Below are 25,753 nucleotides of genomic sequence, written 5' to 3' on the forward strand. Positions count from 1 at the left end.
CCCCATTTCTCAATGCTAAAGAATCACTTTAAGAATTAAAATAATCTCATATCCGGATCTTGATTCGGATATTCACCAAAATTAAATAAATTCTTCCTTGTTGCACACCCAACCTGCCCACCAAGTTTCGTCCGAATCCGTCCACAACTTTTTGAGACATCGTGCTATATATCGTTTTTGGCCCCATCCCTCAATGGTGAAGAATCACTTTAAAAATTCTAACTTCCACCTTCGGTGACGGAGGTAAAAATGTATTTTGTAATCTCTTATATTTGTTACTATCTTGGAGAACCAGAAACTTTTGTTCATGTCACATTTGCTCTGCGCAATTAAATTGGGAATTATATTTGCTTGAGATCTAACAAAAGGCTGGTTTCATCTTACTCCCATTCTAGTCTGGTCTGTCTGAGTTACTGGAAAGGATTTTTAACCTCCGCCATCGAAGATCGGAGGTTACTGTTTTCACCCCTTTCTGTTTGTTTGTTTGTTTGTTTGCGAACAGTATTACGGGAAAACTCCTCGACAAATTTCGACGAAACTTGGTGGGGGGGATAAGGTATGGTCCAAGGATCATGCCATTAGATTTTGGACTTGGTCAAAATCCAATATGTCGCTATGGCGGCAATTTTGAAAAAATATTTGAATTTTTTTTTTTGCATTTCCAACCCCCCCCCCCTCCCCCAAAAAAAAATTTAGAGAAAAAAAATTTTCACAACTTTTTTTTTCAACAATTTCGATTTTTTTTTTTTTTTTTTTTTTTTTTGCATTTCTACATGTTATAAGTGATTTCCAACAAAAAAACATGCCAAAGTTATAATTGCGGCTGATTTTGGAACTTCAGGTGGATATACCCACGTAAAATCATTTTCTGTCTCAAGGAATCTAGTTATGACGAATGAATCGAGTATGTAAAAGTTAAAAGTAAAAGGGAAAGTTGCAAACTATAACTCTGTGAGCACTGTTGACGTCAAATTGAATGAATAGGATATCAGGTTCACTTGAGTGACCAAGCAGTATTGGCGGCGGAGGTTTTGCACTCTACCGAGTGCTCCCCCTCTAGTAAGGGCTGTGAATGTTCATGTTTTATATTTCTTTCATGGAGAGACCACGTCACCAATGAGGATGTTGTGGCACAGAGTGGACAACAGCGCCTGAGTGATATTGTGACGGAGAGATGTCTGAGGCTGGCAGGTCATGTCCTACGACTACCCAAGAAGTGGTCTTTGATTGGATTCCACCTTGAATGGATTCCACCTGGTGGGAAAACAGAGGGGGAGGCAAAAAAACAACTTTGAGTGCCTTCGAAGAAGACAACTGATAGGGAAACCACATGGAGGGAGTGAAAGCTGGTTTGGAAGCAGATTTGATGGAAGACTATTTGGTGCCCAATGTCCTAAAACAGGGATGTGAGGAACTAACGATTGTTCATGAAACATTTCAACCCATGAAAATGCCGTGAAACTTGCTCAGTGATGTTGAGGATAGCATGCCACCTTTGGTGTGCACGGGAGTTGTTTACAGTGTTCCTTTTGACAAATGTACTTCTGAGAGTACGTGGGGGGATAGTGTGTGAGAATATTGCAGCTCTGACTGACTGACTGACGAGCACAAAGATTCACGTGCACCATGGAGAAACTGTGTACTCTGGCATTAGGGACAGGCCACACTCCTGTCTTGAGGGATACACATCTTGAAGGATATACCAAATCAAAACTGGTGCCTGTTACTCCAGGCATGCCACACATAACAGCATAATTTCAGGCTCACAGATGCCACACTTTACATCTCTGCACCCCCTCAATTTGCACTTGTAATGAGGGTGGACTTGCCCTTCTTAGGTATGTGGAATATTTTTAGGTTTGCTCCTTGTAAGATGTAGTGGGACGGAGTGAGGAAGATTATGCGTAAATTGTTTGTGACGTGCCGCTCCTCACCCATGATCAGCCACCAGAACAATCAGGGGTAATCCGTAATGATAAATATATTTCCCAGAGCACTGTGGTGGATTTGATTGAAGATCGGTATAGTGACACAGGCACTACTTCATGGTGCCCAAAACGTCTCAAGTCTTTAGTTATTGATACGATTGGAGAACGGGGTAACGAAATCAATATGCCTTTGTTATGCTTGCATTCCAAGTGACATCTATAATTACCTTGTGCTTGACTGGCACCATGGCTGAATTACAATTTTATGGAATTGTATATGTTGGTTAAAAAAAAATTGAAGGGGAATGGTTTGTGAAATCCCCTCCAAGATGTCACTTTTTTGTGTAGTATTGTTGTGGGGCCGGGTATCGGTGGCGAGCATGACCGCGAGAGGGAGCAGTAGAGTCTGCTCCACCGAACACACGGGAATTTAGGTCGTGACCCTCGGATAAGTCCGAAAGGCACGGGCCTCTTACAGGACCATGAATCGCCAATAATTCAACCGCGTGGGGTAAGGTTAATTGCCAAACTTCAATATACCTAAGTACCCATGCGGCAAAGCTTACCGGGGAATTCACACCCTCGACAGGCCTCGAGCGGAACGAGCCGTTACCATGCTCGAACCGTGTGTAACCCGAGGGGATGGTTACCGAGGCCTGTCGGTCCAAATGAACAATTTACCCTCGCTATCTCTCAATACACAGCGTGCCAAGCCAATGAAAGAAACACATAAACGAGCTGGAACATTTAACAAAAGGGATTTATTTATAACAATAATCGGGGAGGGGAGACGCAGAGCAGAGTTATCACAAATAAAAGAAATGTAATATGAAAAGAAAACACTTAAACAGCTTTACTTAACAGACTGGGCCCACACACACACACACACACACACACACACACACACACACACACACACACACACACACACACACACACACACACACACACACACACACACACACACACACACACACACACACACGCACACGCACCCAAAAGAACTGGACCCCATGGGTCTATCTCGGTCAAGCCAGGCCAGGGTACCTATCCGCTTCGTGCAGCCACACCGACTCCGAACCACTGGTGGGACTTGAACCCACGACCCGAAGTCCACGGCTTAGGATTCTGGCTGCTCGACTACCAGACCAACCCTCCAAAGGACCGCAGACCGCTCCAACCACGACCACGACCGTCTACAGAACCCTCCGCAGTCACCGCGATCACACGGTCTCCCGAAAAACTAGTCCAGACCAAGCCAATCTCCGACCGTCTGCCGCAATCGCCACGATTCTCCAAACTGCCATCCTCTCCTCTTTCTTGAGGAGGGAGGGACTTCTTCTCCCCGCCACTCGTCTTCTGATTGGACGATGGGTTGTCAGGCGACTCGTGGCGGTCTCCCGATTGGCTGGGGCGCGCGTGGTGCTCGCCCTCTGCTCATTGGCTGGAGGAAACGCTCTCTGCTCCTCCTCGGAGCGGAGCTTCGACCCGAGGCGATGAAGGTTCCGCCCACGTCCTCAGCCAAAAACACGTGCCTAATGGCGACCGGTCGAGTGCGGGAAGTTGGCGTTGTAGTGGATGTATTAGTATTGACTGTAGATGTTGGTGGTGAAGAAATCTTAACTATAAAATAATTTCGCAGCACACGTACACTTAATGACCCATTAAACATAGGGCGGGACCCTACCTAGAAACACATACTTACCGATATAACTGATCTATAGGACCTGGTTGTTGTGTGCAGTAAGCTTCCAAATTCGCAACAGTATTAATTTGAGCTTTCAAGGTAGTGTCAGAGATTTGATGTTTGTTGTTTTTATTCTGCAAGTGAAGCATAATAATTTGACAGAAAAGTAATAATGTACTATAAAAACTTTTATTATATTTTTTTGTGATTGTACCTTGTGGTTACAGCTATGGCCAAGAGGTATGCACACTCTGCTCTAAGCCGTCTAGCCTGGGTTTGAATCCCAACCCAGCTATAAACTGTCATCCTAATGTTTCACAGTCAGGGTGATTCATTAATGTGTATGTGCCATCCCTTGGATGGACGTTAAACTGGTGTCCCGTCTGCCGGCATTAGTTGGTGGACATTAACACCACCATGGTGTCCATGGTGAAGAGTGGGCGAGCTATCGCTGGCATCATGGTGAAATTACAAATTGCTGCCCCAACTACTGCTGGGAAGGCAATGGCAAATCACCCAACATAATCCTTGCCAATAAACTGCTTTGGCAGTACTGGGCCTGCCTTTGGGCAGCAAACCAGAATATGAACATCTTAAAGCTGTTCATTTTTTTTTAATTTTCTTGGAGAATGATCATTTTTCAAATTGTTCTTGTTATATATCTTTTGTGTGGTTACTTCTTTCCCTATTTTTCACCTACCTGATTTTAGGTGCCCTTTATGAAAGGACAACGTTGTGTCGTGTTGGCAGATGGATTTTATGAATGGAAAACAAACAAGAATGGAAAGAAGCAACCATACTTCATCTACTTCTCTGAAAACCAGGTTTTAAAAGTTACAACCTTTTTTTGTCAAAGGAATGCTACTTTTTGTATATGACATGAGATTACCTTGTTTTGAATTCTCATGTGAGCCCATTGCTCATGATGCTGAGCATGTACCTCATTTCCATATGAGCACACAACCCATATTCAAATCTTGTGTACTTTGTTGATTTTTCTTTAAATTCCTCCTTGTCCTTGTTACTCGAGTAACGATGCAATGATGTCTCACTGCAATGCCATGCATGCCTGCCTATGGACAAGATCCACCATGAACCGAAAAAGCTATAGAAAAGAAAATCGGAATCTCCTTCAATCGGTCTCACCTTAATCCTTATTTCTAGTTAAAAAAAATCTTCAGTTGCTTTGATGTGATAGTTAAGACAGGTTTCAAAATTGGGAAAGAATTTCTGTAGCCTGCTGGATAACGAGCCATAAACTCTCACCCTCTCCAAAAATAACTCGCTATCCTGCCATTATTGGTCATAAACAAATGCAGCATTGTTTGATTGTGATATTATTTTCCATCGGTAATGACTATATCATGGCTGGCAGGACGGCCAAGGCGTTAGAGGTATGCACACTCACCTCTAAGCTGTCTAGCCTGGGTTCACATCTTGGCCCAGCTATAAACTGTCATCCCGGTGTTTCACGGGCAAGGTGAGTCATCAGTGTGTGTGTGTGCGTGCGTGCGTGCGTGCGTGCGTGCGTGCGTGCGTGCGTGTGTGTGTGTGTGTGTGTGTGTGTGTGTGTGTGTGTGTGTGTGTGTGTGTGTGTGTGTGTGTGTGTGTGTGTGTGTGTGTGTGTGTGTGTGTGTGTGCAGTCCCTCAGGTGGACGTTAAACTGGGTGACCCGTCTGCAGGCATTAGTTGGTGGATGTTAAATATCCCACAGTATCATTCACGAAGAGTTGGGGAGCTATCACCGGCACCATGGCCAAATTTCAATTTCCTACTCTAACCACTACTGGGAGGCAATGGCAAACGATACAGAATAACCCTTGCCAAGAAACTGCTTCAGCAGCACCGGTGCTTTGTAACAGAGTATGGTACATCAGAATGGTTATATCGATGAACTTTGTGAAACATTCAGCATGCATAATTAAGGGAGTGACAGTTCATTCGGTATGGATAAAATGAGTATGAGTGAAAAACTTGAGGTTGACATCTCAAAATGAAAAAAAACATTGATCTATTTCAATGTTTTTTTAATCTGGAAGTCAAGGCTCAGGAAGGACCTAAATAACAGAAGACAGCTGGTTGACAGACCAACAGAGGGACAGTTGGGAATTAAAATGTAAACATGATAGTAGGAGTGTGGCCAGAAGGAAAATGGGTTGGGGCTTGGCGAGACTGGAATAAATTGGGAGTGGATGGAGGAGAACATGATGGGTAGCTGTTCACAGATGAAAAATTGAGCAAGAGAAACTAACACAGGGATTTGGTTCTCCAGATGAAAGAAAATTGCAATTGAAAAAAGAACTTGAATATTCTGCATAGAATTAGGGAGGGTAACGGTGTGTGGGTTCTTGGAGAAGCACATGTGGTATTCCTCTCATTTATTTTCTACATTTAAGTCTCCACGAGATAGCTTTGGACATCATGTCTGTCTGATAGGCCTCCATCACTGCAATAATTTTGTCTGTATCCCCTACCACTTGTGCACACACAACACACCACAACTTGCAAAAATGCCAAACTTCAAAAGCCCTGGCCCAGATGGCATTCTAAACTTCTGGCTAAAGTCATCACATACTCTCCACATTCACTATGCTTGAGCATTCAATGAACTTATCCAAGAAGAAGTAATAGATGAATGATTCACAGAAGGCAACACCTTCCTCATGCCAAAATCTGAAGAAACCAAACTACCTCGCAAATATTGACCAATAACATGTCTACCAACAACATGTACATTTCCAACAGGAATTATCATAGAAATGATGGACCACCACCAAACACAACAAAGAGACTGAGAGGTAGAGCAGAAGTTATTTAAGAGAGGATGCTACAGAACAACAGACCACCTACTACTAAACAGACCATACTCAAAAACGAAAATGTGAAGAACCAAATTGTCCACAGCCTGGATAGACTACAAAAAAGCTTTTGATATTGTCCCACATTCATAGAAGATAAAATGCATGCAAGTGTACAAGATCAACTCCAAAATAATCAAACTGATTGAGAAATCAATGGAGATCTGGAATACCACACTGATATTACAGCACTCAAAATGAATGATTGAAATACCACGGGTGCAGATGTGACGCGGGATTTTCCAGGGAGACAGCCTTTCCCCCTCGGGTGTTGCCTACCTCTGGTTGCACTGAGCAAGGACATGGTTACACCCTAACATCCTAAAGAACGATGTCCAAATAAACAGGAAAGATGACACATCTGCTGTACATGCATGATTTAAAACTCTTTGCACTGAATGATGAAAAATTGGCAGAACAACTGAAATTAGTGAAATGGTACTCTGATGACATTCAAATGGAATTTGGCCTAGATGAGTGTGCCAAGTGCACACTGATACAAGGTAAACGAACAAAAATGGACAACAAAAAATTTGACTTGAATACAACAATACAGCAGCTGGAAAATGAAGCATCATATAAATACTTTGGAGTAGAAGATGGCCACCAAATATGTCGCATATTAATGTGCAAAATAATTACCAAAGAATAACTGCATAGAACGACGCTGATCCTGAAAACATACCTCTCCCCAACAAAATCAAATCCATAAACCAACCCGCAGTACCAGTGTTCCAATACAGTTGGGAAATGATAAACTGGCCACAATCAAAATCAACAAACTAGATATCAAAACAAGGGAACTCGTCACTATTCACAAAATGTTCAACCAAAATCGATGCATCCCGAGAATGTACCTGCTGAGACGAGGAGGAGGTAATGTCCTCGTGGAACTCAACCAAGTGCACAGACAACTGCAGGATTGGCTGAGTACATGAAAAGTTCAACAGACTCCTGAACCCAATTTATACGTTAAAAAAAACACGAAGACCGCAAGCCAGAAAAGGTATCTCCAACCCGCCTCATAAAAAATTCCAAAGTCAGGTGTGAATAGAATATATCATATATGAAACCAAAACAGCAGCAAGTACAGCCCCAACTATTGCAAAAAAAGACAAGAAAAATATAAAACGAAAAATAAAATATCAATATCCCAGTTTCAGAAGATTAATGTAAACATGAACCAGAAGTAACAATTGGAAACAAGGAATTGGACTCACATGCGACTTGCTGATCGATCCCATCGAGGTTGAACATAGAAAACTAGAACGGGCACTCGTAGAGAGCATATACCTTCGCCGCCGCTACTGTTTTGTTCTTGGCATAAGAGTGTAGGGAACAGAACAAGGAGCATTTTTGTGCTGATTTCATACGAATCGGATAAGAATTGACTGCGTTATGATAAAAATACGCACATCTGCAAGGTCGTGACCCCCCTGACCTTTGACCCCCAACCGCCAGTAAGGGCAATTACGTCATTGTGTCAAGTTGCATATCACAAGATTCGGCATTAAATTCTGAACATTTTGGCATTAGTTTCATGCAAATTGGATAAAAATTGACCACGATATGGTAAAAAGACGATTTTGACCTTTGCATGACCTTGACCTTGACCTTTGACCCGATTGCTCCCAAAATCTAATCAAATTGTCCTTGGCTAATAACCAATCATCCCACCAAATTTCATGCAATTCGGTTTAATACTTTTTAAGTTATGCGAATAACAAACAAATAAATAATCATTGGCATCTCCCACAAACATATATTTTGGTACTGATTATAATGCCAGGATTTGGGACATTTTCTTTTAAAAACAAGGGTAATGACTTAATTGTGCCATGTCGCCCATCACAAGATTGGGCAATGAATTCTGAACATTTTGGCATCGGTTGCATGCCAATTAGATCAAAATTGACCGCGCTATGGTAAAAATACGAATTTGACCTTTCCGTGACCTTGACCTTTGACCCGATCGCTCCCAAAATCTAATCAAATGTTCCTTGGGTAATAACCCATCATCCCACCAAATTTCAAGCGATTTGGTTTCATACTTTTTGAGTTATGCGAATAACACACACACAACACACACAACACACACAACACACACAACACACACAACACACACAACACACACAACACACACAACACACACAACACACACAACACACACAACACACACAACACACACAACACACACAACACACACACATACACAGCAACCGATACATAACCTTTCGCAGAATGAGAAGGTAACAAAGTATTTCGATCAGATATCAATAGTATTGGGTACAACAAATAAAATACGGCATTGCTAATCGAGGTGTCCATACCCAGCGATTTTGGCCTACACAATTACTAAAGTAGCTCATGGTGGTTTTGTATGCACTTGTATGTCCAGAGCTAAACTCTTCAAAAATCATCTAATTGAAGGTCATTGAACAAATTTTGGTTGGTAACACATTTGCCACTGACGGCAAAATAGGAACATTATGGGGGGTCAGTAATACATTTCCATGTCCAAAAGTCAATGGTTTTTAAGATATTTGCCAAAAACTGATTTAAGCATGGTACGCACTACAGTTCTGACCCTTTATTATATTACCTGTTGTAATTTTGCACATTGTCCATATTTTAGAGTTTAATTATATGGATTTCTACACTTTTTGCCTTTACTACAGCCACAAAACACCACACATTTTATGTTCATTTCTCTGCAAGTGCACGTCTTGGTACTCATACATGATGTTGGACATTTGCATGGAGGGGGCAGGTCATCGGGCCTGCATGGTACTGGCAGTATCACAGGTGTAATTCCAACATCTGTTGCTTTATAACCATACTGTCATGGATCTGGTTTGGTGACTGCAGGATTTGGAGCTTTTAACCACATCTTACACTGCAGATATGCTCGCTTTATGTGTTCTCGTAGCGTTGAAGAACAGCACACAAGCTGGTTGAAGTCGAGCTCTTTCTTGGAGTTGTGGTACTGCTCCCAACGATACTCATCGAATGTGGAACAGTCGGTCTTCTTTAATCCAGACATAAGGAATTTTTCAGCATTACTTATCATCTGTGGTGACAGTTCCTCTACACCAGGGGTCGGGAACGTTTTTGACTCGGAGAGCCATTAAAGCAAAATATTTGGAAATCTATTTCAGTGAGAGCCATATAATATATTTTAAGACTCAATTCAACTAAATGTGAGTATAATAAGCCTCTGAATTTATTCTTTTAAATAATGTTGTTATAATACTCACCATTAATGGGACTTCTGGTGCTGCATGGATTTGCTGATGGCTTTGTAGTCTGGTTGGTACTTGGTGAGGTTAAGCTTCATGTAAGCGTTGAGGCTTTCATCCGTTATACGTGATCGTAGGTTGGACTTGATGTTTTTAAGATGTGAGAATGACTGCTCACATGCATACGTAGATCCAAACAAGGTCAATACAGCAATACTCACACGCTGCAGTGTGAGGTATGTGACAGGAAGCGCGTTCCAAGTTTTGATAATCAGCTCGTGTTCGGGTTGAAGTTTTTTCATTTCTGTCCACATGTGCTTGCTCGCCAACTCTGCTTTCTGTCGTGCGATTCTTTCCAAATCTTCATTCAGTGACTTGAACTTATTCACCCACATGTCTGAGGCCTTCAGGTCAGCCACTTCTGCTTCAAAATCTCTGACGGAGACACCAGGAATGTAACTCAAGTCGGCTGTGTTCAGTGAACACTCGTTTGGATGGGTGATGAACTTAAAAAGACGAGTGTGCTCACGAAATTCTCCAAAGCGTGCTTTGAATGACTGTAGGAGACTGGATGTGAAGCCAGCTAACTGGTGGAGATCAAAGTTTTGAGTGGGCTCACTTGCCGTGCATGCATCTTTAAATTGTCTCAGTTTTTCAAAATGTAGTAAACGACCTGTTTCAAGATCCATGATAAAGAGCTCCAGCTTGTTTTCAAAAGCAAACACGGCTTGTTGAAGGGATAACACTGTATTTCCAATGCCTTGCATTTTCACGTTGAGCTCGTTCAGATGTTCAGTCATATCCACGAGATAGTAAAACTTGAGGAGCCACTCAGTTTCGGCTAGCTCAGGATGCTCAATCCCTTTCATTTCAAGGAAAGTCCGGATTTCGTTCAGGCAAGCCGCAAAACGGCTAAGCACCTTCCCTCTTGACAACCAACGCACATTGCTGTGCAAAAGCAGACCGTGATAGTTATTTCCAACTTCATCCAGCAGTGTTTTAAACTGGCGAGCATTTAAAGCTCGGGCAACAATAAAGTTGATCACACGAATGACCAGCGACATCACTTCGCCAAGCTGCCCATCACACATCTGAGCACAAAGTGCCTCCTGGTGTAGAATGCAATGGAAACTTAGGATGGGTCTATTTTCATGTTCACGGAGAAGCGCCACAAATCCTTTGTTTTTCCCCACCATACACGGAGCACCATCAGTACACACCGAGATAAGTTTATCCATTCGTAGATTTTTTTCTTGAGCGAACTCCATGAAAGACTTGAATAAATACTCACCTCTTGTGGACCCTTTTATTGGCAGAACAGCAAGACTTTCTTCACGCAGTGTATCACCAGCAGCATATCTTGCAATCACACTGAACTGCGACAAATGGCTTACGTCTGTTGACTCATCCAATACCAGGGAAAAGAACGGCGCTGTATTTATGTCCTTCACTTGCGTTTCCTCCACTTGGTTTGCCATCATGATGGTACGATCATGAACAGTTCTTGCCGACAGAGGAATGTCTTGTATCCGTATGATTATCATGTCTTTGTTCGGAAGATCATCAAAAAGTTCATTGGCGACATCCAGCATGAACGTTTTTGCATACTCGCCATCTGTGAATGGTTTTCCGTTCCTCACTATTGCCAAAGATCCAGCAAAGCTGGCGGAATTATAGTCACCTTGCCGGGTCCATACACGGAGTTGCTGCTGGCTGGCTTGCACCCTGCTCAGAAGCTCTTGGCACGCTTTCTTTCTGCTGTCTCCCGCAGGGTATTTTGATGCAAAGGTAGCATGGCGTGTGTCGAAGTGCCGCTTTATATTCGACCGTTTCATCGATGCAATTTTGTCATTGCAAATTAGACACACCACAGAACCTGCTCTCTCCACAAAGGCGAATTCTTCGGCCCATTCGTCCTAAAATGTACGATACTCCTCATCTTTTTTTCTTTTCGCCATCTTCTTCGTCGAAGGGTTAGCTTTGAGCAAATGAGAGAGAGGGAGATGTTGACCCAAGTGAGTCTGGCTGGCCTGCGCACGGGCTGACATACTCGAGAGGTGCGGCGCGGCCGGCCGACTCTGGGATGCTGTCGCCTCAGCGGTGGCGCGTGATTGGTCGAGATGAATTCCGTGATGCGTCTCGGCGGCGGCACGTCATTGGAGGAACCGAAATCACGAGTCGCCTCAGCGGTGGCGCGTGATTGGTCGAGATGAATTCCGTGACGCGTCTCGGCGGCGGCACGTCATTGGAGGAACCGAAATCACTACTCGCGTCGGCCGCATGACTGGACGAAACAAAAACCGCTTCAGACAATTCGGAGGTGTTTTTTCTTCTCTCCTTCTGCCAAGTTCAGCCCTGCACGTGAATGAAGCACGACACCATTCAAACTATAGGTAAAGCTTCTGCGAGAAATATTGGGCTTTCCAAGTTTCAAACTCCAATTTTATCTGCGAGCCAGATGCAATCATCAAAAGAGCCATACCTGGCTCGCGAGCCACACGTTCCCGACCCCTGCTCTACACCAAACCCTTCCAGAAGGGAGAGATCCATGGATGCTTTCATGCCAGACAGTTTTGGACCCACCTTGCTGGTACTGTCACACCCGCTAAGTGCATGAATGGCTGGGAGACACGACACCAAATCGTTGTCCAGTTGATCAACTAACAGGTGGACTGGTACAGTTTTCTTGTTTTTCCGGTTACCAAGCTTTACAAACAGCTTTTGTAGTTGCCAGGTTTTCTTGAAGTGGAAGATGAGGTTGACAAAGACATCTGTGTCAGGTGAGTCAACCAAGACTGATTGAGCCCCGTGTTTCACAACACCATCATTAATATGGAACATGATTCTGTCATCGGCTTCTTCTTGGTTGCTTGAGAGCTCTGCGATCTGTGTTTCAGTGCCAGCTAACAGTTTCCTACATTCACCCCCATATACTCCTCCAAAGATAATTTCCTTTTCTGACACAACATTCTGCAGCATCCACTTGAAGACAAACTCCTGCAACCTTACTTTGTTCAACATTGAGCTCCAGAACATATCAAGATCGACAGGAAGTTTCTGATTGTCAGACCTGATGGTGATAGTGATTTCTTCAGAAGAACTTCTCTGTGCACATTCCATTTGCTTGATTAATGATTTTTGATAAACATCAAAAATAATGTCTATTCTTGTGGACTCAGAACCCTGAGCAAGAATGCTGTTGGAAAGACTCTCAGCCAATTGCCCAAATGTGTCAAGGCCCATCTTTTTCATTGGTAGTTTTCGCACAAGTGCTATGAAGTCCACTATTGTCATCTGAGCATCACATTTGACATTCCTTTTCTCCTCTGGAAGTTGATTGACTAGTTCTCTCGATAAGGAGGCTTTATCAGGCTTCTTCAATCTGATGCCAACTTTACATTCAGTGGTGAGGAACTGGGATGTGCTGGTCAATTCATACTTCAGGAGCTCCAGCATGCTGTACCCTTACCTCTTTCTCTGGCATAATCAATGTACCTAATCGTTTCTGCAGCATCTTTTTTGCCATCGATTTCTTCGCTGTGGACGGTGTAGAAGCATCTTTTACGAAAACAGTCTTGCGGTTAGTAGGTATTGTGTCATGTAGGTGTTTCTCCTTATTCCGAAATCTGGTCTCAACAAACTCTTTATAACTCTTCTCTCCACTTTCCAGGCATTCAAGTAATCCGTCAACAACCTACTGGGGGATATCAGCTCCAGTAGAGATGTTGTGAAGTCTGATCCCAGTGCTGAATGGATTGTTTATGGATTTTATGTAATCCAAATGTGTCTTTGCGCATTCATGGCCAATCTTCGTAGAACTTGGATTGAACTCATGGTGTAGGTTCAGTTCACTGTCGTCTTTGTCGCCCAAGTTACACCATTCGAGCAGCTGTGCCACATGAAGATCTTTCTCATGCTTTAAGAGATTCCATAAGGCTACTGCCTCTTTCTGTCTTGTCATCCCAATGATACCTCCTGCAACCTTAGCGGGTTTATTGTAAAACTTTTCGAGTGCCATGTCAAAGCCTACTGCACTGCCCTGTCGGAGAGTGTGGTACATCACCCATCCACCATCTATAAAACATCTGTAGATACCCGGGAACTTCCTTTGTATGTCAAGGCAATCTTCAAGGAACAGCGTACCCCATCTGCTATAGTTTGTCCGGCCAAACCCGAAGAACAAAGGCATACACCTACGCACAGCTGAAATGAAAAGATGCCAATCGCCTTGTCGAATAGAGTGTGTAAGATCCCTCAGGATAGGATACAGCTCATCCAGAAACAAGCTCCAGTACCTCACATTTTCATTGCCCGATGTTTCTTTCCATTCTGTGAAAGACTTCTTCAAGTCCGCATGTAAGAGCTTGCTTTCTTCCCAAATTTCCCTGAATTCTGTATGGTCAACATCTAAAGCCTGCTGCATCTTAGTTTCCATGGTCTCTATTTGCATCTCTAATTCACAATGAGTACTGTCCTGGTCAGTCTGAAACTCCTCAAACATAAGAACTGTCATCACCTCCGATACCAGACTCATTGCCTCCTTGCCTTTACAGTTGTGACCTCCTGTCATGACACTATTCTCCACAACAAGCTTCCCAAAGGCTTCAGTCTCAATCAAAGCCAGATCAATACCGATACAGCCTAGAAACTTTCCAAGGCAAGCGATTGCAATCTTCTCCATGTGAAATGGTCTCATTCCAAGGAATATGTTACCAACCTGTTTGGGCTTCAACAGGTGGATTTCTTTTGCAATTGCATACACCCCTTCATCAGCCCATCATGCCCCCGACATGGCATTCTTTTGCTTCAAGACATCTTGAAAGTTGAGCATGGATGTGAATATTGTGTCCATTTCCGTCGCGACATATGGAAGGATATGATACAAAGACGTCATACAAATGACGTCTTCGTAATATCAAATTTCAGTTGATCCTGGAGCGCACTCATTGTTGCTGTGAAGCTAGGAAAAGATCCCTCCTCGCGCTCTGTGTACTTCTGTCTTGCCATGCACCAAAGGAAATAATCATCACCAATACTGTGTTTTTGATTATCATTGTATGGTGTTGTTGAAAATGACTGGTATATCACCAGTGCCTTTGACCAGGTGTGACTTCTCAATGACTTGGCAGGGCAGCACATCAACCAGAGAACTCTTTAACACTTGAACACCTAGCGCCTCCTACAACAAAGAAATAATATGGTTAATTGTAATCTTTTTAAAGCAGATTATTGCCCACCTAAAATCTTCAGGAGTCAAGTAATTGAACAAAAGAAGAAGGAACAATTATGAATAATTGAAGTCCGTAACATGTTGAAATCAGTTTTTGGCAAATATCTTAAAAACCATTGACTTTTGGACATGGAAATGTATTACTGACCCCCCATAATGCGGCCATTCCGAACATTTTGAGTGGTCACACAACCTTCTAGGTCCAACGGTTCTGGAGATACAGTAATGGCGGGTGGTAGTACTTCGCTTAAAAACGGGCGTGGCCATTTCACCTATTTCGCCGTCAGTGGCAAATGTGTTACCAACCAAAAATTGTTCAATGACCTTCAATTAGATGATTTTTGAAGAGTTTAGCTCTGGACATACAAGTGCATACAAAACCACCATGAGCTACTAGAGTAAATGTGGAAATCAAGAAAATCACCAAATACTAGGATCTCAAAAATGAAGTCAAAAGATCCTGGAAGCTGAAGAGCATCAACATTGTACCAGTGATAATTGGAGCAACGGGAATGATAAAAAAATACCTTGCAGAGATCCAACAAACTATCCCTGGGAATATTACTACAAACAAACTACAGTTGGAAGCTGTCTGGGCTCAGTGACTGATCTTGAAAAAGAGTCCTCCAAATAAAACTTTGAGAACAAGAAAATTTCACAGCTTGGTTCGTTAACTGTGATCCCTTAATAAAATGGAGGTGGATATTACAAGCCCTGGGAGGACTCAGTTCCACCTTCTGAAATCCGAATAAGGAGAAGCTGTGACTTCTCCATACAGTAAAACTCTTTTAAATCGTGGCCGTTGGGGTCCATAAAATAAAAATCTGCGGTTTAGACGATCCGCGGATCCGTCAATAATATTAAGAAAACCGCGAATAATATTAATAAAATATAATCTTGTACCAACGGACCGCGGATAGGGAGTACAAGTGAACCAGTCGAAGACAGCCTTGTCCAATGCTGGATCCTGAGCCTTCCTGGCTCTCTTGCAGCTCAGCCCGCTCTCCTCGTCGAGGTCTTGCACGAAGGAGCGAAGGTTGGCCTCCTCCTTCACCCATCCTCTCAAGGTACTCTCTTGTACCCCAGTTTCCTTGGATATCTTAGCTTTACTCTCCTTCCCAGAAACAATCCTGTCCACTAACAAAAGTTTTTCGGAAACAGTTCTGGATGTGTGCTTCCTCTTTTCCCCCCCGGCATGTTGACCGATGACGTCACAGCAATGTCTGAGGGAGATGAAGAAGAAGAAGCTTGCTTCGATGTTTGAAAAGGTTGTAGAAAGCTGTAGAATGGTCGTAGAATCGCGGATAATCAATGCGTGGTCTGTAGTAAGTCGTCTAAGGTTATGATTGAAATGGATTTGGCCTGAGGTTTTATACAGAAGAGGTGAGAGCGAGTTTATGACACCCTGCCACCTCAGATTCGCTCACCGCGTGTCAAAAAAGACTCAATTGTTGGGTTAAACGGTGGATTATTGGCTTAAACCACGGATTATAGCAGGTGTTGGCAGTTAGCGAACATATGTCAATGATTTGACAAGCCATTGTGTGTTTTACACCAACATCTGCGAATTCACACTTGTACAACGGTTCAGACCGCGGTTGAGATCAAAGACAGGTGTTGGCGGTTAGCGAACATATGTCAATGATTTGACAAGCCATTGTGTGTTTTACACTAACATCCGCGCATTCACACTTGTACAACGGTTCAGACCGCGGTTGAGATCAAAGACAGGTGTTGGTGGTTTGCGAACATATGTCAGTGATTTGACAAGCCATTGTGTGTTTTAAACCAACATCTGCGCATTCACACTTGTACAATGGTTCAGACCGCGGTTGAGATCAAAGACAGGTGTTGGTGGTTAGCGAACATATGTCAGTGATTTGACAAGCCATTGTGTGTTTTACACCAACATCTGCGCATTCACACTTGTACAACGGTTCAGACCGCGGTTGAGATCAAAGATCCACATTCCACCCAAAAAATACTACGATTTCATGTTTAAATTTTGGGGTCCATGGTGGACCTGCGGATTAGCCAATTTCGCGGTTAAAAAGGCCGCCAACTAAGAGGGTTTTACTGTATTCTCTCTCTCTCTCTTGCTCTCGCTCTCTCACTCACACACACACTCTTTTTTTTTTTTCTTTCTGCCAACATTATTCACTGGATTATTTGGCAATTAACATTCATCATTCTGTCAAGTGATCAGTGCTGATGTTTTGTCACTGGTGGAAGATAGTTTCTGGTGTTTTTGATGTTAATTTTAACAATGGAATGAAACACATGAACTTAAACTTTTGCCATTTATTTAATTTTTGTATTCTCATTTATGAAGTATATTTGTGAGATTCACATGTCCTAGCTTTGGTTATTTTTGTATCAAATGGAGTAATATAATTTTGTGTTGAAGCAGTTGAGACTGAATGCACCTCCCACCGATTGTCACCCTTGTCAGACCAATATATTGTTCATTGCTTTTATCCCTTGCGTGTAGGGCAAGGATATGGTGAAAAAGATGACACGCCCTGAAGGGATTGATGTTGAAAATCAAAAGGAAGAGGTGAAGAAGGAAGTATTAAAAACTGAGTTTGGAATTGAAAGTCAAAAGCAACAGCTAAAAAAGGAAGAATTGACAACTGAGGGTGCTATTAAAAGTGAAAAGGAAGAATTGACAACTGAGGGTGCTATTAAAAGTGAAAAGGAAGAATTGACAACTGAGGGTGCTATAAAAAATGAAAAGGAGGAATTGACAACTGAGGGTGCTATTAAGAGTGAAAAGGAAGAATTGACAACTGAGGGTGGTATTGAAAGTCAAGAGGAAGAAGTGAAAAATGTGGATGTGACTTTGAAATTAGAGAGTGACTGTGTGGAAGAAAAAAAACCAAAAACAGAAGAGTTTGTTGAAAAAATTGAGGGGAAGAGTGAGGCTGCTTGGCAGCTTTTGACCATGGCAGGTTTGTTTGACTGTTGGAAGCAGCCAGGTGGTGAGGACCTCCTTTACACCTATACTGTCATCACTGTGCCTGCCTCCCCAAAATTAATGTGGCTGCACCATAGGTAAGTAGTACAACTCTGTATAGTGATTTATACACCTTGACAATCATAAGGTTCACAGTTTTGGTTGTGGTTTATTCTTTGTTGTTTCCATAATTTTTTATTATTAGTTTCATGCACCGGTCGTCGTCGTATCAAAGCTTTATTTTTACCGGGATTCCCCCAGCCCTTCGGGTTTGGGTTATTCGTTTGTGCATGGAGAAATTTGAGCTACTCGATTCCACTTCACCAAAGTTAGTTTTCTGAACCAATTTGTCATGTTTTGTGTGTGTCATTCGTCAGTGTGTTGCTGTTTCATCCTGTGCAATATTTCATGTTAATTAGTTCATTGTTTTGTGTTATTCATTTCATATTGTCAAGGCATTTTTTAAAGCTTTCCTCATATAGAAAGTGTGCCCTGCTTGGTTTGGTCCTAGGCTGATTCCCAGGTATCTTGCTTCTATTTTCTTCACACTATCCGATTTCAGAATCCTAAAATTTCCGAAATAATCCTATTTCGGAATCACACTATCCTAAAAATTGGAACAAACAAGCAAACAAAAAACCTTTTTATATTTCACTCCATAATGATTCTCATTTCTGTTGAATTTCTTTCTGCTCCTGGTTCTACATCCCCCCTCTTTTTTCCAAATTGAATCTACATTAAATATAAACGCTTCTTTAAAAAATAAAAAAATATAATTTTAAGAATGAGTTTCGACCCTTATATCTCCTTCGCAAATCCTCCTCCTCTTCTCGACCACGATCTTGTCTTCCTCTTCTTCTTTTTCTTCTTCTTCCTCTTCCTCCTTCTTCAAAAGGATTATTTTTCTCATGTTTTTGTCTGCTCTGTACCTCATCCACAAATCTCACCCCCTTACCCCCGCTCATACAGCACAGCATTTTTCCATGCGTTTCACAAGCGTTCTAATTTACCATCCCATGATCTTTATCTCCGTCTGGCAAAGTTGCGGAAATGGAATCGGGAGAAGCATCCACCCCCACCCCACCCCGTCAAAGTTTCATGTTTCCCCTTTTTGCATCCCTCTTCACCCCCCCCCCCTCTCAATGCATCCCCCTCACCCCACCCCATAAATGCTTCCCCCTCACCTCATCCTTTAAACCCCTATTCTTCATTGCACAGCCCGTGACCCACTGGTGGCCGAAAGTGCGGCCAATAATACACAAATGTGAAAACACCCCATCATAATCTGCCATAAATGCTATCAAATTGACCCAATGGTTTCAAATGAGTGTTACAACACAAAGCATAAAAGTAACATTGCTACGTCAGGATATTTGCAGTATTCAAACAATTCTGCTTGCAGCTCAGTTAATCACAAAGAGGAAGAGTATGTGGAGGCAGGGTCTAATAACAGCCATTATGGAGTCCTGCAGGTGATGTGGCAGCCCTCACACTGATGTCTTGTCGACAAAAGTACCCCCCTCTCTAAAAAATAGTGAAGATCACTGCTCCAAACCATTCCCCTACACCCCACACAATCAATCCTTCACCCTTACCCCGCACACCACACACAAAAACTATCTCCCATACCCCACACACTCAAACTTTACTCACTCACCCGCTCAAATCTTCCTCCGCAGTGTGCACAATTTTTTTCCCCACACCCCATACACTCAAACCTTCTCCCTCATCCCACCTCCCCAAAGCCTCACCTTGCCCCCCACAAATCCTCCCCCCATCCTACACCATCCCAACACCTCCTCCTACCCTATCTCTAACTGTGTAGGCCTCAAACAACCAAGGTCTCCGCTCCTACCTGACATCTCTCAATCCAGACCGCTGCCAATAAACCAGACATCATCTGTTTAACGTAATCCTTCATCCCACAGGATGTCCCCGACTCCTGAGTGTCTCTCCCCAGTTACTGTCTCCTCAGATTTGATAGGCCTGAACCATGCCCCGGTAGTGGAGTTGCTCTTTACAAAAGAACCCAATTTTTCACTGCCCTTGTACTGACCTTACACCTCCTAACCCCCAGGAATACCTTTGGCTGAGACTTCCCCTGCACTCCTACCTCTTGTTTTTTTTTTGTGTTGTACCCTCCCCCAACAGTAGGGTTGGGCACACATCGACCTTTTCTCTGTTCCGTTGAAATGAGTGTTTTTTTTATGGCCATTTTTCACGCTGATCACGAATCTGTTGAAATTTTTGACCGAGGATGATGTCTTCGGTTGGTAAAATGCAAAAAATCAAAATGGCCACCAAATTTACCCACTTTTCAGGTAAAATTTGATAATTATGGCATCATCTTACTGTCTTACTAAGACATCATCCTTGGTCAAAAATTTCAACGGATTCGTGATCAGCGTAAAAAATGGCCATAAAAAACACTCCTTTTAACGGGACAACAGAGAAAAAGTCGATGTGTGCCCAACCCTAATGTGACATGCCCTAGTAAGCCATAATTATCAAATTTTACCTGAGAAGTGGGTAAATTTGGTGGCCATTTTGAATTTTTGCATTTTACCAACCTAAGACGTCAACGGATTCGTGATCAGCTTGAAATTTGGCCATAAAAAACACTCCTTTCAAAAAAAGTATGGTTGTATGCCCAACTCTACCAACAGGGATGATTTTATCTACATCTCTCAGAAACATGGGCATACTTTTAATCATTCATCCCAACTCTCTTCTTCCAATATGGCAATATCAATTATCACTATGCAACTTGGCTGGGTGTTGGTACCTCTCTCACCAGCCATGGTTCTTCAGCAAAGGACTTTTGTGCCAAGGGACTGACTCAATCTGTGAACTTTCCAACCCGGATTTCTTCCGATGGCAAATCCTCCCTTATGGACTTGATGATAACTAATTTCCCCGCAAATGTCTCCTGCTCTTCCTTTGCTCCAATTGGTTCATCTGATCATATGCTTGTGAAAGTCAACATCTCTTTGGCTATTCTCAGAGATCTGTCTCAATGCCTGTGAGTCTGGCATTTCACGCAAGTATATTGAAAGGGACTGCAAGAAGCCCTCTCTCTTCAGGACTGGTCTCCCATAGCTACTGTCCCTGATATTAACTCAGCCTGGGAATTCTTCCACAGAAACCTTCTCTCTCCTTCATCTCCATCTCCATTTATCCTACCCTTCTTCCCACCCATGGTACACTGAATCTTGTGGTGAGGAAGTTGCTCTGAAACAACTTGCCTTCTCTTCCTGGAAGGCAAATCCGACTGAAGGCAATCGCAGTGCATTCCAAAAAGTCCGCAACAAGTGTATGTCCACTTTCAGGAGAGCCAGAATCAATCTGTCCAACCTCAAGAATGAACTCTCAAATTTGTCTCCCCCCCCCTCTAAAACCTGGTGGCGCCTTGTCGTGCTTACTCCCCTTCCATCCCTTCACTCCCACCCATTCCTCTCCCTCATCCCAACCACCTCCTCCCTCTGGACTCCCACCCCACCCCACCCCACCCCTTCCCTTGCCTCCTCCCACCCCATGCCCCTCCCTCTGGACTCCCACCCCTTCCCCTCCCTCCTTCCATCCCACTGCTTCTCCTTCCTCCTCCCACCCTCATTCCACCTCTCCCCCCTTCCACTCGACCCACCTCTCCAGATTCCCACCCCCTCCATCTCTCCTGCCACAGCGCACTTCCCCTCTCTCCTGCCATACCACACTTTCCCCTCTCTCCTGCCACACCACACTTTCCCCTCTCTCCTGCCACACCACACTTTCCCCTCTCTCCTGCCACACCACACTTTCCCCTCTCTCCTGTTTGTGCAGTGTTTGCTTAAAAGGTTCTAGATGGTATAAAGCAATGGTTCTTATCCTTTTTACCACCACGCTCCCTCTTGTAGTTGGTCCTTGCCTCCATGTCCCCCCCCCCCACATCTTCAACCAAATGATTAAAAATCCCTCCTGAATTAAAGGAAAACCCCAAAAAATCCATGTTTTTAGTGGTTTTTATTGAACAAAGAATTCTGTACAAGTAACACTCATACACAGCATATTTAATGAGATACTTGACATTGCTTCTTAGCTACCAGATCTTGAATGCGTGGTCGAATGCCAGAGAGAGCATGATGCAAGTCCCCTTCAATGTTCAGCTTTTCTCTGTACTTGGTCTTGACAGCAACGAGCATGGAAAATGCAGCTTCACAAAGATACGTTGATCCAAACGTCAGAATCCGAAGAGCTTAATGTGAGATCAAAGGGTAAATAGGAAGGTACGTGACCCAGAACGTCTCGAGATCCAGTCTTTTTAATCCTTCTTCAGCTGAGGAGTTGAACTTTAACTCAAGAAACTCCTCTTGCACTTCGTCTGAAATATCAGCAACTTCACATTGAAATGGGTTCCTAATGAATTTCCAGGGTTCGCGCTTCTGATTTATATCCGGAAAGTATCTGATGAATTCTGCTTTCAATTCAGTCAGATGAGTAATTATTTGTTTCTTTAACTCAGAATCAAGGTCACTGTGAATGAGAGCAGAATCCAAGTTCGCAAAACTGGCTGTGTTTCCATCCTGAATTCGACATTTCCAGAGGTCGAGTTTGGCCATGAAAGCTCGAATGATGTCTTGGTGCATGATAATGTTGATGTTTTTTCCCTTGGAGTTTGAGGTTGATGGCATTCAGCACTTCAAAGATGTCCACCAGGTAAGCTAGAGAAAGCAAAAATCTTTCAGACTGGAACTTGTCATGGAGATCTGCTTTCTGCTGCGAATCTAGAAATGTTGCCACTTCTTGTCGTAGTTCATAAAGCCGTCCAAACATGTTTCCCTTCGAAAGCCATTGTACGTTTGTGTGTAAAAGCAAGGCTTGATGTTCAGAATCCATACCCTAACACAGCTGTTTGAAGAGATGACTGTTTAAGGCTCCAGCTTTGATGAAGTTTGCTACTTTGATAGCCAGGTTCATGACATTCCTCATTTCAGCAGGTAGAGTTCTGGATGCTAAGGCTTCATGATGAAGGATGCAGTGCATACCTATAGCAGATGGACTTTTTTTCTTTCACTCTTATGAAACCAGATTGCAAACCAAGCATGGCCGGAGCTCCATCAGTACAAAACCCTACCAGCGAGTCCCATGAAAGTTTATTTTCCTGGAAGAAGTTTGATACCACTTCAGAAATATCTGTTGCTGTTGTACAACTTTCCATGGGATGGCAGAAGAGCATTTCCTCTTTTACACTCTTGCCTGACATGAAACGAGAATACATCAGTAGCTGAGAACACTGAGCAAAATCAGTCATTTCGTCCAACTGGATGGCAAATATAGGAGAAGCTCTTACTTGGTCGAGAACTTGATCTTTCATGTCTTGAGACATTTCATCGATCCTTCCCTTGACGGTATCGTTTGATAGAGAGATTTGGGAAAGCTTGTTTGCACTATCCTTCCTCAGAACGAGCTCTTCTGCACGCAGTACACTTGGTTTTATGAGTCTCTCCGATGTTATGGCTCTTTTTGCTCTTTGCAATCAACATGACGATCTCATCAGAAGCCTCAACAACCTTTGAAGTCTGTTGCCGAAATGCTCCACTGCTGTCTATCTTAGCTTGCTTCAAGGACTGCCTTTTTGTTTCAAAGAATGCCTTGGGTTGGGCAGCGTTCAATTGTCTTCAAGTGGCGTTCCAAGCGTGTGGGCCGCATGCCATCATTGCTCAGAGTCTTGTAGCATATTACTCACTGGGGTACCTCTGTGTCATCCTTTTGGAGGGATACAAATCCAAATCGAAAATTATTCGTCAAGATACTTCCACCTTTTTACATCCACTGCGAATGGTTTAGTTTGAAATGGGGACTGCAAATCTGTGAAAAAAATTTTTAATTTTAATTTAAATAAATGTTAAATTTTAAAATCAATTTTAATACAGAAAATGGTAGGCCTAGTAGCGAATAGAAAACAAAAATTATTAAAGGCGATACTTTTGTTTTTTTAATGTTCATTACGATATTATGCAAACACTTGTAAAGAGAATTCCAAAAATAATGAGAAATTCCTACTTTTTTTCTCCGGGCTCACGCCTCCTCTGGAAATTACTCACACCCCCCAGGTTAAGAGCCAATAGTATAAAGGGTACATTCCAATTATAGTTAGCTTTGAAAGTGTCTAAACTCTTAAGCCTGTAAAAAGGGTCTAAAAATATCCAAGTGGTCTCAAGCTCTAAATGGTCAAGGTTCCGATCTGTCCGAAGGGTGCAAGGGGTCTTAAGGGTAAAAAGGTTCTTCCGGGCATTTGAGGTATTAATGGCTTTCCGAGGTCGTAAGGGGACTGACGGTTTTTCGTGGTCGAAGGGTCTTTGGGGTTTTTAATGTTTGAGGTGGTGGATGAAAATACCCTGAGGACAATTCTGGGTCAGACTTTGTCTCTGTGCCAAATTTGGTGGTTGTTAGCCCAGTTGTCTTTGCCCATCGGTCTTTGTCATTTTGGTCTTTGCCAAAACGACAAATTTTATTTATTACATTTACGACAACAACCGCAAATGATTTTTCTTTTTTCCTAATTCGTATCAGAAGATGCAACCAGCCTGTGTATGTCGAAGATAATGATTGTAGTTTCTTTGTTGCTGTTTCCTTTGGATCATTGCTTGTTATCCTGCTCATAACACCACCTCATAAGCAGACAGGTTTTCTACCGGCTGTCAATACTTTGTTCAGGAAATCGGCTTAGCGCCTAAGGCCACTTGCTTTCATTTTTTAGGATGCCAGCCATATTGCACGGGGAGGAATCTGTACGTCAGTGGCTGGATTTTGGAGCCATTCCTGGTGCCACTGCATTTGATCTTTTGTGCTCATCAGAATCCATAGCATGGCATCCTGTATCAACTGTGGTGAACAATGCTCGTAATAACTTGCCAGAATGTGTTGTGCCATTTGTTGCTGATCTACAGAAGGTATGCCTCTGACATCCACCTTTCCTGATAGGTTGATTAAAAAAAACAATTTTTCTTTTTCATGTTTTTTTTAAAATTCAAGTTCATTTGGGGTCTAACAGAATATGTGTAAACACGAACGGTAGGTATCCGTAAAGATATTTGCATGGATTTGTTGTAAGATTTTTATTTTGTTTTCTTAAATGAGTAAATACAGTCATTGTGTTAATATTTTAGTGTGACTTGATTAACTCCTGAAAATAGGACAGTTGTGGAATATAATAATGATGAGTTTCCATTACATTTTCTTATTACCTCCACCACCGAAGGTGAAGGAGGTTATGTTTTCACCCCTGTTTGTTTGTTTGTCTGTGGGCAGGATATCTCAAAAAGTTGTGGATGGATTCCGATGAAATTTGGTGGGCAGTTTGGGTGTGTGACAAAGACGAACTGATTAGATTTTGGTGAAGATCCAAGTCCGGATCTGGCTCCTAGAAGTTTTTCAGTGATTCTTCACCATTGAGAGATAAGACCAAAAACAATATTTAGCACGATATCTCAAAAAGTTGTGGACGGATTAGGACGTACCTTGGTGGACACGTTGGATGTGTGACTAGGAAGAATTGATTAAGTTTTGCTGAAGATCCGAATCTTTGGGAGATGGGTCTAAAACGATAGATAGCATGATATATCAAAAAGTTATTGGGTCCGATTATGTTCTACTGGATCAGGCATTGAGTGGCAGAGGTATGCGCTCTTCTGAATGCCCTTGTAGTTTTGTAATGCTTTCCTTTGCTTGGAATAAATATTTATTAATACTAAATCTAATATACAGTATATTTATTCTGAGGATTAAATAGAATGTGTTTATGAAGGCTGGTTCACCACACTGCAGTTAAGTAGGTCAGGCTATCACTGGCCACCTAAAACAAATTCCAAATTCCTGC

The 25,753-nt window shown here is 42.7% G+C and overlaps 1 protein-coding gene across 3 annotated transcripts in view; it reads left to right on the plus strand.

The window, feature by feature from the left end:
• Positions 1 to 25,753, plus strand: part of HMCES (5-hydroxymethylcytosine binding, ES cell specific) — a 43,824-nt gene that overhangs the window by 14,916 nt on the left and 3,155 nt on the right. For 2 of the 3 annotated variants that reach the window (XM_085898383.1, XM_085898384.1), the window contains exons 5-7: positions 4,326 to 4,448; positions 17,434 to 17,996; positions 24,635 to 24,827. In XM_085898383.1, the coding sequence (XP_085754509.1) occupies positions 4,326 to 4,448; positions 17,434 to 17,996; positions 24,635 to 24,827 (879 nt within the window). The remainder of the gene's footprint in view (positions 1 to 4,325; positions 4,449 to 17,433; positions 17,997 to 24,634; positions 24,828 to 25,753) is intronic. The other variant, XM_085898385.1, reaches the window with a different exon arrangement.

Source organism: Eptatretus burgeri, chromosome 10 (genome assembly GCF_056783735.1).
Source record: "Eptatretus burgeri isolate ZD-2024b chromosome 10, Ebu_testis_v1, whole genome shotgun sequence".
Classification (NCBI taxonomy): domain Eukaryota; kingdom Metazoa; phylum Chordata; class Myxini; order Myxiniformes; family Myxinidae; genus Eptatretus; species Eptatretus burgeri.